Source organism: Sceloporus undulatus, chromosome 7 (genome assembly GCF_019175285.1).
Source record: "Sceloporus undulatus isolate JIND9_A2432 ecotype Alabama chromosome 7, SceUnd_v1.1, whole genome shotgun sequence".
Lineage (NCBI taxonomy): Eukaryota > Metazoa > Chordata > Lepidosauria > Squamata > Phrynosomatidae > Sceloporus > Sceloporus undulatus.
In genome coordinates this window covers 29,862,658-29,873,908 of record NC_056528.1, presented here as the reverse complement: position 1 = coordinate 29,873,908, position 11,251 = coordinate 29,862,658, and the positions used below count along the sequence as shown (strand labels likewise).

The 11,251-nt window shown below is 48.5% G+C and overlaps 1 protein-coding gene and 1 pseudogene across 3 annotated transcripts; one reads left to right on the top strand and one right to left on the bottom strand.

The window, feature by feature from the left end:
* The first annotated feature begins 904 nt into the window (after window positions 1-904).
* Window positions 905-7,324, top strand: LOC121936613 (acyl-CoA dehydrogenase family member 11-like). 3 transcript variants are annotated; one of them, XM_042479001.1, is made up of 14 exons: window positions 905-1,174; window positions 1,471-1,703; window positions 2,785-2,884; window positions 2,977-3,094; window positions 3,283-3,425; window positions 4,422-4,571; window positions 4,712-4,806; window positions 5,091-5,190; window positions 5,364-5,504; window positions 5,798-5,890; window positions 6,034-6,141; window positions 6,218-6,389; window positions 6,593-6,659; window positions 7,119-7,324. In XM_042479001.1, exons 1-14 carry the CDS (start codon window positions 947-949, stop codon window positions 7,234-7,236), a joined length of 1,866 nt encoding a protein of 621 aa, XP_042334935.1. In that variant the 5' UTR covers window positions 905-946; the 3' UTR covers window positions 7,237-7,324. The 3 variants fall into 3 exon arrangements, with proteins under 3 accessions (XP_042334935.1, XP_042334934.1, XP_042334936.1); XM_042479000.1 differs by having other exon boundaries at window positions 905-1,236; XM_042479002.1 differs by lacking the exon at window positions 5,364-5,504 and having other exon boundaries at window positions 905-1,236.
* A 545-nt stretch (window positions 7,325-7,869) lies between these two features.
* Window positions 7,870-11,251, bottom strand: part of LOC121936568 — a 7,495-nt pseudogene continuing 4,113 nt past the window's right edge.

Below are 11,251 nucleotides of genomic sequence, written 5' to 3'. Positions count from 1 at the left end.
AGGAGGGGAAACGATGAGAAGCCTGAGAACCATAAGGCAAAATGGCGGCTCATTCATTTGTTTCCTCTAGCTGAAAATATGGCCATTGAATTTAGGCAACAAAAGGCAAATGACCTTTAGAAACAGAAAAATATGAGGCAAAATGGTGGCTTTTGCACTTGTTTCTCTCAGCCGCAATGGCAGAAGTTGAATTTAGGCAGGAAAAAGACAAGTGATATGAGGAGACAAGTTATGAGGCAAAATGGCGGCTCCTCTGTCTGCTTCCCTCAGGCTTTAAGGGCAGCCATTGAATTGAGGCAGGACAAAAGGCAAATGAACTTTAGAAACAGGAAATATGAGGCAAAATGGTGGCTTTCGCACTTGTTTTCTCTCAGGCCGCAATGGGGGAAAAAGACAATTGACCTGAGGAGACCATGAGGCAAAATGGCGGCCATTTAATTTATGTGGGAAAAGGATAAGGTGCCAAGCGCAGCTCGATGTAGTCAATTATTCACAACTAAACAAGTTGTCCTGGCCTACATCCCAGGGTTGTTGCAAAGGCTGCCTAGCGCAGAAACAATCAAAACGCACTTTTTAAACAACGTTCACTTTTTCCTCGTCATACCGGCCATTACTGTGAGCTCTGCGACTGTCACCGAAGCTTATTTATTATAATTATTATAATTAATCTTATCGCAATACATTTCCTTTTTAAACATTTGTTCAAAATAAAAAATAAATAAAAACGTGCTTCTTAATCCAAACAGTATCTTCTTCTAATGGTTTTGCTATTAACTAAAGGAACGGCACACAAAAATGTTCAACATTGTGCATATGCGCCCCTTGTGCAGGCCATTGCGCAATTCGCTTCGATACGTTGGCTATTTATTCCCTCGCTCCTCCTGAACTTTGCTCCAAAGAGCAGCACCTAAAAGCACATATTTTTGGCCTTGCGCCGTCGAGTCGCATGCACTGTCGTCCGTTTTGGCGCATTAAATGCCGCCCTACATGTTTGCGAACAGGGCCTTTTGTTTCAGCAGCTGCAATGCTTGGTGTCGGGTTTTGCGCTGCAGAGGAATTGTTGCGTGCGCTAAAATGCGCAACCAGCGAAGAAATGCCGCGGATTTCTGCACCACGCGAAACCCGAGGAGAGCGTGTTCGGATGGGATTTTATTCCAAGAGCAGCCTCAGATTGGTAATCCCTATTTGGAGGATGCTCTTCTTCGGGGGTACTTGAAATCCCATCTTCCTGCCCAGGTCTGTGGATTATGGACCCTAAAAATTGGCATTTTTGGGGGGGGTGGTCTACCTTGTCTGGGATTGTTTTTGCCTTTTTAACCAGTTAATTCCAATCTAGGACTTTGTCAGTCTCCCCTCCAAGGACCGTCCAAGGCTGGCCCTGCTTAGCATCTAAGGGACCCATGCATGTATATACTCTTTCAAGTCATCTTTTTACGTACGTTATTGTCACGCCACTGTCTTCCTCCGCAGGTGTTCGCCGAGGTGAACCCAGACCTCGAAAGGTTCGGGGCCCTTGTCAAGGACGAAATCGACCCTTTGGGACGCGAGTGCGAATCTCAGCCGCCGTGGTTGCTTCAGTTCGACGCGTGGGGACGCCGCGTTGATGAAATCGTCACCTGCGCGGCCTGGAAAAGGATGAAGGAGATCAGCGCCGAGGAAGGCCTAGTCGCGGAGGCTTACGAAAGGAAACACTCCAATTGGAGGTAGAAATGTGTAATTATTTCGGGATACAAAAATGCCAAAAGTGCGGAAAATGTGGAAAAATATCTCCGAAAGGGAATTTATTATTATTATTATTATTATTATTATTATTATTATTATTATTATTGGTTGTAATTGATATATTAGAGAATTAACGCGACTACAAATCCCGCAATTAAATAGAATCATAGAATAATAGAGCTGGAAGAGACCGCAAGGGCCATCCAATCCAACCCCATGCAGGAATCCAGATCAAATCATCTCCAACAGATGGCCATCTAGCCTCTGTTTAAAGACCTTCAAGGAAGGAGACTCCACTACACTCCGAGGGAGTTTATTCCACTGTCGAACAGCCCTTACTGTCAGGAAGTTCTTCCTAATGTTGAGGTGGAATCTCTTTTCTTGTAGCTTGCATCCATTGCTACGGGTCCTAGTCTCTGGAGCAAGTGAAAACAAGTCAGCTCCCTCCTCATGGCATCCCTTCAAGTATTTAAACAGGGCTATCATATCACCTCTTAACCGTCTCTTCTCCAGGCTAAACATCCCCAGCTCCTTAAGTCGTTCCTCATAGGACATGGTTTCTAGACCTTTCACCATTTTACTTGCCCTCCTTTGGACACGTTCCAGTTTCTCAACATCCTTTTTGAATTGTGGTGCCCAGAACTGGACACAATATTCCAGGTGGGGCCTGACCAGAGCAGAATAGAGTGGCACTATTAGTTCCCTTGATCTAGATAAGATACTCTTACTGATGCAGCCTAAAATTGCATTGGCCTTTTTAGCTACCGCATCACACTGTTCACTCATGTTTAGCTTGTGGTCTACTTGGACTCCCAGATCCCTTTCACACGTACAGTAGTCTCATTCAGCCATGTGTCTCCCATCCTATATCTGTGCATTTCATTCTTCCGCCCTAAGTGCAGTACCTTACATTTCTCCCTGTTGAAGTTCATTTTGTTAGCTGTGGCCCAACTTTCTAGTTTATTCAGGTCATCTTGAATGTTGATCCTGTCCTCTGGAGTGTTGGATTGTTGTGTTACCGTTTTTTTCGTATTCGCGACTTGTGTTCCCTTCTCTCCACAGCCGCATCCACCAGATGGCAAAGGTGTACCTCTTCACGCCTGCGTCTGGCTTCTTTTCATGCCCCGTCGCCATGACGGATGGTGCGGCGAAAGTGATCGAGGTGAGATGGCGCCGCCACTGCGCCTAAGCCTCTCTTAAACGCCAACTTATAAATCCCGTAAATACATAAATAAATACTGTATATTCCAACAGTCTTTAGGTATTCCGAAATACTTGGAGGAAGCTTACGCGCGGTTAACATCGCGTGACGCGGGAAGGTTCTGGACATCTGGACAATGGATGACCGAACGCAAAGGCGGGTCTGACGTCGGTAAGCGTTGCTCTGGGCCTCGGCACAGGAAGCGAAAACGTTTTCCAAACTGCGAAATGTCCTAAACAAAAGGTTTGTTGGCAGACCTACCATAGAGTTTCCCAGTGCAAAGTTACTACGGGTGAGCAAGGACTCGAACCCAGATCCCTGGAGCTGTACAGTGCCAATAACGTGTTGTTTTCTCACAGCCGGTGGCACGGAGACGGTTGCGCAAGAGCTCCCTGACGGCACCTACGCCCTGCGCGGTTTCAAGTGGTTCACGTCGGCCGCGGATTCGGACGTGACGCTGACCCTGGCGAGGATCGCGGCAGCCAACGGTCAAGTAGAAGAGGTCAGATACGAGACTGAGCAGCTTAGGTGATATACGGATTTGGTGAATGCATCCTCTCTAGGAATCCCTAGGTCCTCCTGCGCAAATCTGTGGTCAACATCAGACAGATGCTGACCATAGAGTTGCGCTGGAGGAGCTACAAAGGCCTACTATGAGTGTCCTCTCTAGGAATCTCTAGGTCTTTCAGTGTGACTTTTAGTTAAGGTTGACCATAGAGTTGCCCTGGAGGAGCTACAAAGGCCTAGTAGAGTGTATTCTCTAGGAATCTCTAGGCCTTTCAGTGTCACTTTTAGTTAAGGTTGACTATAGAGTTGCACTGGAGGAGCTAGAGATTCCTAGAGACAACATTTCTTTGTAGACTCCTACAGAGTGACTCTGCTGAGGGTTGACCATACAGTTGCACTGGAGGACTTAAAACTGATGGGAAAGTGTTCTCTCTAGGAATTTCTATGGTCGACGTCTGCCAGAGATTGACCATAGAGTTGGAGGACATACAAATGCTTAGAGAAGTGTTCTAAGAATCATCTAATGCAACTCTATGGTCAATATCTTTGTTGACCATAGAATTGCACTGGAGGACCTACAAATGCCCAGAGAAGTGCTCTCTCTACAAATCTAGGTCCTCTAATACAACTCTATGGTCTGTATCTGTCAGACGTTGACCATAGAGTGGCACTGGAGAACCTACAAATACCCAAAGAAGTGTCCTCTCTAGGAATCTAGGTACTCTAATGCAACTCTATGGTCAACATCTGACAGATACTGACCATAGAGTTATATTAGAGGACCTAGATTCATAGAGCACTTCTCTAGGCATTTGTAGGTCCTCCTGTGCAATTCTATGGTTCTGGCTGACGTCAACCATAGAGAGGACCTAGAGATTCCTAGAGAGACCACTTCTCTAAGCATTTGTAGGTCCTCCAGCGTGATTCTAAGGCAAGGGTCTGGTTGATACTGACCATAGAGTTGCGCATTTCTCTCCCTTTGCACCAACAGGGCACCCGCGGCCTCTCCTTGTTCTACGTAAAACTGCGCGACGAGGAAGGGAACCTCAATGGCATCCAGATCCAGCGCCTGAAGGAAAAGCTGGGCACCAGGCAGCTGCCCACCGCCGAGCTGTATCTGGATGGAGCCACGGCGCAGCGGGTAGGCGAAAAACGCGTCCCACGAACACCATTGATTTCTCACCATTGAGCCAGAACCCAAAATGGACGCCTGTTGTCCAGTACTTGTAAAATTACGTTTTCTGCGCTCATTCGTGGCGTCGCTTATTGCTCTTTGCGCAGATTTCCAAAGAAGGCCGTGGGGTGGCTGCCATTGCTGCCATGCTGACAGTCACCAGGGTCCATAATGCCGTCACTGCCGTCGCGGGAATGAGAAGGTGATCCTTGAACCCGGAGCCATTTTGGGTAGGAGACGGAGGCGTTTGTGGCATTCGCCTCCGTGGATTTGGTTAATACGTCCTCTCTAGAAATATCTGGGTCCTCCACTGCAACTCTATGGTCTATGTCTATCAAGAGATTCCTAGAGAGGCCACTACTAGGCCTTTGTAGCCCCTCCAGTGCAACTCTATGATCAGTTTCTGTCAGACGTTGACCATAGAGTTGCACCGAAGGACCTAGTGATTCCTAAAATGGTGCCATGATTTGATTTCGCGACCCGCAGGGCGATCCTTTTGGCGCGGGACTACGCCGTGAAGAGGGAAGCCTTCGGGAAGTGCCTGGCGGAGCACCCTTTGCACATGCGGACCTTGGCGCGCATGGAGGTGAACTTGGCTACGTCCAGACCTGGGTTTCATGCCCTCGCTCTCCCCTCCAAGGGCTATCCAGGGCTGACCCTGCTTAGCATCCAAGATCTAGGTGCCTTTGGAGGCATTTAGGGTCCCTGTCTTCTATCCTTTAATAATGGGGCCCCTTTAACGATTCGCTTGGGCTCCAGGTAGAAGCACGAGGGGCCTTTTTGCTGACAATGGAGACAGCGAGGATTCTGGGAATGCAGGAGACCCAGAAGGCCACGGAGGAGGACCGGCTCATGCTCCGGCTGCTGACCCCCGTGGTCAAGCTCTACACAGCCAAACAGGTAGCATCACTCTGCCATGCAGGAATACAGAGAACACTAGAGCTGGAAGGGACTGCTAAGGGTCATAGAGTCCAACCCTCCTTCTTCCATGCAGGAATACATAGGATCCTAGAATCGGAAGGGACTACTAAGGGCCATATAGTCCAATCCTCTTCTGCCATACAGGAATTCATAGGATCCTAGAGTCAGAAGGGACTACTAAGGGCCATATAGTCCAACCCTCCTTCTGCCATGCAGGAATGCATAGGATGCTAGAAGGGACCCTAAAGGATCCCAGACTCTGTGTTTTTCAGGCCGTTGCCATTGCCTCCGAAGCTTTGGAGTGTTTCGGAGGACAAGGATTCATGGAGGACACGGGGCTGGCCATATTGCTCCGCGACGCTCAGGTAACATCTCCATCAAGAGCAGCCATTTTGTGGCGCCTTGTGTCTCTCCTCGCCCTCCATTTTGCGACAGAATCCGCCATCTTTACTTAAGGGAAGCCATTTTAGGTTTTAATCCGAGTCTCCGTTTTCCTCCGAAATAAAAGGTACTCCCGATTTGGGAGGGAACCACAAATGTCCTCTCACTGGATGTCCTCCGGTCCCTCGCCAAAAGCCGCGGGAAAGCACTGGACGCCTTTTTCGCCGCCGCGCAGGTGAGAAAACACCAAAGTCGCATCCCTTTCCCAGCCGTTAGCATCGCGTATTCACGAAATTACGTTTCCTTCACAGGCCAAGATGGAGCCGGCGCTCGGTGTCACGGAACTGGAGCCGTCTGCGCAAATGGTCCATGAAGCTCTGCGCAAGCTCCGAAATTTTGCCCGTGAAATGGCGCTAAAAGGCGAATTCACGGCGCAGATGGCGGCAAGGGATTTCGCCTTCACGCTAGCGAGGATCTATGGAGGTGAGGAAAAACCATTGTGCATTTTACGTTGCACTTAGTCTTTACGTATTCACCAGCCTGCGGTTTATGTATTAATAACAAATGACTACTCTAGTACTCAAACCTTGCAACTGGTATTAAGTTAGGACTAAGGTACTAAGAGTTTGCAACTGAGATACTGCCTAAGCGTCTTAAGTTACGTCTATGCGTTTGGCTTTTCGTAGGAGTCCTATTATTGGAGCACGCTGCGCATTGCGACGCAACGACTGTGGACGCCTACGCCGCCCAGAGGTATTTAAAAGCACTAGTAGTCCAACCAACATTGAGTAAACGGAGTAAGGTCTTGGTATCCTACACTTAGTACATTCACCGAGTTGCGCAAAGACGAAACTGCGCATTTCAAGCGCGTATGCCTACATCGAATTGTATGGATCCCAGGCCTAATAAGCGTAATAATAGTACAGTGGTACCCCGGGATACGAATGCGCCGCCTTACGAAATTTCCGGGTTACGAAAAAAAATCCATTTAAAAAAACTGTTCCGGGTTACGAAGGTTTTTTCGGGTTACGAAAATTTTTTTTGTGCTTTTCGGCGCTATTTCACACGAAATCGCGGCTTTTCCCCATTAGCGCCTATGGGTTTTTCGGCTTGCGAAGTATTTCGGGTTACGAAAGCGGCGGCGGAACGAATTAATTTTGTAACCCGGGGTACCACTGTAATAGTAATGATTTACTCCACCTTCCATCGCAGATGGTGCCGCCAAGACCTCTGCCCCATTGATGCGGCAAATGAAGGCGGCTCTTACGCGATGAATGCAGTTTCTCGGGACGCGGATTTGGTTTTTGACGGATGGCCGGATCCTCGTTAAGTGGGACGAAAAAAAAGCACAACAACAACAACAATGGAAATAGTAAATATAATTTATACTAGTACCTAATAAATGTGCTTTTCTAATTTTAGGGTTCTATGTATTCCTGCATGGCAGAAGGAGGGTTGGACTATATGGCCCTTAGTAGCCCCTTCCATCTTTACTATTCTATGTATTCCTGCATGGCAGAAGGAGGGTTGGACTATATGGCCCTTAGTAGCCCCTTCCATCTTTACTATTCTGTGTACAGTGGTACCTCGGGATACGAAATGCGCGGGTTACGAAATTTCCGGGATACGAAAAAGTTGGATTGGCAAAAACTGTTTCGGGTTACGAAATATTTTTCGGGTTACGAAATTCATTTCGGCGCGAAATTCAAATGCTATAGGCTTCCAGCGCTAACGGAAAGCTATTTCGGGTTACGAAATTTTCGCGTTACGAAGGGAATGGCGGAACGAATTAATTTCGTAACCCGAGGCACCACTGTATTCCTGCATGGCAGAAGGAGGGCTGGACTATAGGGCCCTTAGTAGCCCCTTCCATCTTTATTATTCTATATTCTATATTATTATTCTTCAACCTTTTTGCTAACCAATAAAAAATTGCTTATTTGACCCAAAAAGAAAAAAGACGAAGAGTCGCAAGCGTTTTTTATTCACACTGTACATCGCAGTAACGCGCGCCGCGCAAAAGAAAAATACGTAAAACCCGTATGTCAGAACCTCTTGGCACCTTTCGTTAACAAGCCGCCAAACACTCGGCCTCATTTCCGCCATCTTATCTGTACCACAAAAAAGCGCCCCGCTCTGCACCGTTTCCCCTTATGGAAAAGGCGTAGGCTGCAACGCACTTATGCATTTCCTGTTCGAAATTAAAAATCCCCTCCTTTTTGTCTCGAATGGGTCGTTTTTGCGGGGGAAATCTAAATTAAAACCTTACTGTGCATTCTTGTGGCAACAGCAGTGGCGTCTGCGTTTCTCGCGAAGGTACTGCGGCCGGCCCTCTACGTTCACTTAGGTTGAAAATGCAGGAAATATGATGGAAAATGGGGGGGGGGGGGAATTAAAAATCACTATTATCTTTAAATATAGAAAATGTCTCTCTAGGAATTTCTAGGTCCTCCAGCCAAACTCTATGGTCAGATGTTGGCCACAGAGTTTTACTGGAGGACCTACAAATGCCTAGAGAAGTGTTATTTCTAGGTCCCCCAATGCAACTCTATGGTCATATCTTCCCATAGAATAACATTGAAGGACCAACAAATGCCTAGAGAAGTGTCATCTCTAGAAATCTCTAGGTCCTCCAGCACAACTCTATGGTCAACCTCAGATCCAGATTGGCCACAAAGTTGTATTAGAAGACATTCCTAGAGAGTATATTAACAGAGATTTAACGCATTGCGGGGGAGGGAATCCATTTACGTTTCACGGTCCAGTTCCTTCGCATCGTGCGTGCAAACCCCTTCCACCGCCAGATAAAAATCCGTACAAACCAATAAACCCCCTTCGTTTCCCGCTGCCCCCCAAAAACAAGCGCCGAATTTCCTTTGCCAAATGCGGTCTGCGCGTTTTCCAATGCGCGCAGACCTGCAAACCCATCGTCCCCTAAATAATCTAAGCCCACTCTAAGAACAGAGAGGGAGAAATGAGAGAGAGAAGAGAAAGCAGCCTCCATTTTCTTCTAGCAGCAACAACATCCCTGGCGTACGCCGTTCGCCACTGGGGAAAAAACATAACAAAACGGGAGTGATTGAAAAGCGTCCGTTGGCATTCACCATGACGAATCCCGGTTTGGATGTCGCGGTTTTCATGCCGACACAAACCCATCCCGGTGGCGGCGTTCCCCGCATCTCCGAAGGACACGGTTTTGTGTAAGTGGGGAAAGCCGTCCTGCCCGCCTTCAAATGCGTGCCATCCGTTGGTCAGTTCGAATTGGCGGCGATGGTTTTGTCCAGTTCGTGCTCGATGGCGGGACGCCCAGGGCGATGCAGGTCGCCATAGCAGGACTTGCAGACGCGGCTGGGTTCGAAAAGCTGCTGGCTGGGGACCGGAAGCTTCTGGTTGCAGCAGCTAGAGCAGAAGACGTTGCCGCAATTCCTACGGGGAAAAATGATACGTTTATGACGTGAGAGCGACACTGACCATAGAGTTGCGCCGGAGGAGCTACAAAGGCCTAGAAGAGTTTCCTCTCTAGGAATCTCTAGGCCTTTCAGTGCCACTTCTAGTTAAAGCTGACCATAGAGTTGCCCTGGAGGAGCCACAAAGGCCTAGTAGAGTGTCCTCTCTAGGTCCTCCAAGGCAACTCTGTGGTCAATGTCCGACAGACACTGACCATAGAGTTGCGCACAGAGAAAGTGAGACCCCTCCCCCCAAAGATCATGCAAAAAGCCACACGGTGGGGATCATAGAGATGGAATACACCCCTAGAAGGGCCCTGATCCAGTCCAGCCCCATTCTGCCATGCACGAACTCTCAATCAAAGCATCCCCATCGACAGATGTATGAGAAGGCGCAGCACGCATGCGGTGAGTGAATGAGGTGCAAGATGGCCGCCAGAGAGCATCTGGAGGTTCTCCAACATGACTCTATGGTCAACCTCTGCCAGAAGACAACCATAGAGTTGCGCTGGAGGATCTCCAGATGCCTATAGAGCCTCTGGAGGTCCTCCAGGACTACTCTATGGTCAACCTCCTCCACAAATACAGATTTGCGCCAATGTCTGTCATTTTGTATTCGCTCTGGATACAGGGGTTGTATTGACTCCTCGATGGTGCCGTTTACGGATTAACCGGCGTACTGAAAAACACGAAATGAGGAAGTTCGGACTGCGAACTTAATGCCGGGATACTTTAATGTGACCACCACTCCGGCGCGCTTCTCTTCCGCCATTTTCCGCGCATGGGAAGGAGCCAAAAAGTTAGTTTATGAGAGGGTTAATGCACACAGACGACAAAAAGTTGCCGTCGCGAATTGCTCACCGCGCCTGACCGCCATCTTCGGCATACCTGAAATGAGGTGGAGACGAGGTCAGAGACGTTCTACAAACGGAAAAGATGGGGGCGCCGTTGACCTTCCCTTGGCGCGAAAGAGAGAGTGGCGAACGCGACACTTTTGCGTGCCGGAGTAATTAAAAATGAAAACGAGCACCAATTACCTGCAGTGGTGCTTCCGACTGACGAGCCAGAAGACGCTGTCGCATCCGTAGCAGTGTGCAGCCAAGTGGTCCGGCAGCCACCGCGTCACCTGCGGAAACGGAAAAAGCGAGAGAGGGGCTTAAAAGTCAGACAAAAAGAAAATGGCTGCCGAAGCGGAAGCACGGAAAGGACACGCGTCCCTGACAAAGGCCTAGTAGAATGTCCTCTCTAGGAATCCCTAGGTCCCCCAGCACAATTCTGTGGCCAACATCCGACAGATACTGACCATAGAGTTGCACCGGAGGAGCTACAAAGGCCTAGTAGAGTGTCCTCCCTAGGAATCTCTAAGCATTTCAGTGACACTTTTAGTTAAAGCTGACCATAGAGTTGCCCTGGAAGAGCCACAAAGGCCTAGCAGAGTGTCCTCTCTAGGAATCTCTAGGCCTTTCAGGACCACTTTTAGTTAAGGCTGACCATAGAGTTGCCCTGGAAGAGCCACAAAGGCCTAGCAGAGTGTCCTCTCTAGGAATCTCTAGGCCTTTCAGAACCACTTTTAGTTAAGGCTGACCATAGAGTTGTGCTGGAGAAGCTACAAAGGCCTAGCAGAGTGTCCTCTCTAGGAATCTCTAGGCCAGGGGTAGGCAACCTGTGGCCCGGCAAGGCCTTGGGACCAGCCCCAGCCAGGTCCTGCCGCCGATTGCCGCTGGGGCCTTTGGTGTCTTGCGCGAGGGGCATGGTGGGGCAATTGTCTATAGAAGCCTTAGAAACATGCATTTATCTTAACATTTTTTAAAAAAATCAGCAAATGTTTTCACGTGTCCTCCATTTTTTATTTAAAAAGTGCCCTCCATGTGAAAATTTTGTCCTACATTTGTCCCGGTT

Bases quoted from the DNA above. Each gene is read 5' to 3' on its own strand.
- LOC121936613 (XM_042479000.1), top strand. From the start codon at position 976: ATGCCGCCCTACATGTTTGCGAACAGGGCCTTTTGTTTCAGCAGCTGC. The intron at 1,704-2,784 runs GTAGAAATGTGT...TTCTCTCCACAG, and splicing joins AGGAAACACTCCAATTGGAG to CCGCATCCACCAGATGGCAA. The intron at 5,891-6,033 runs GTAACATCTCCA...CCGAAATAAAAG, and splicing joins TATTGCTCCGCGACGCTCAG to GTACTCCCGATTTGGGAGGG.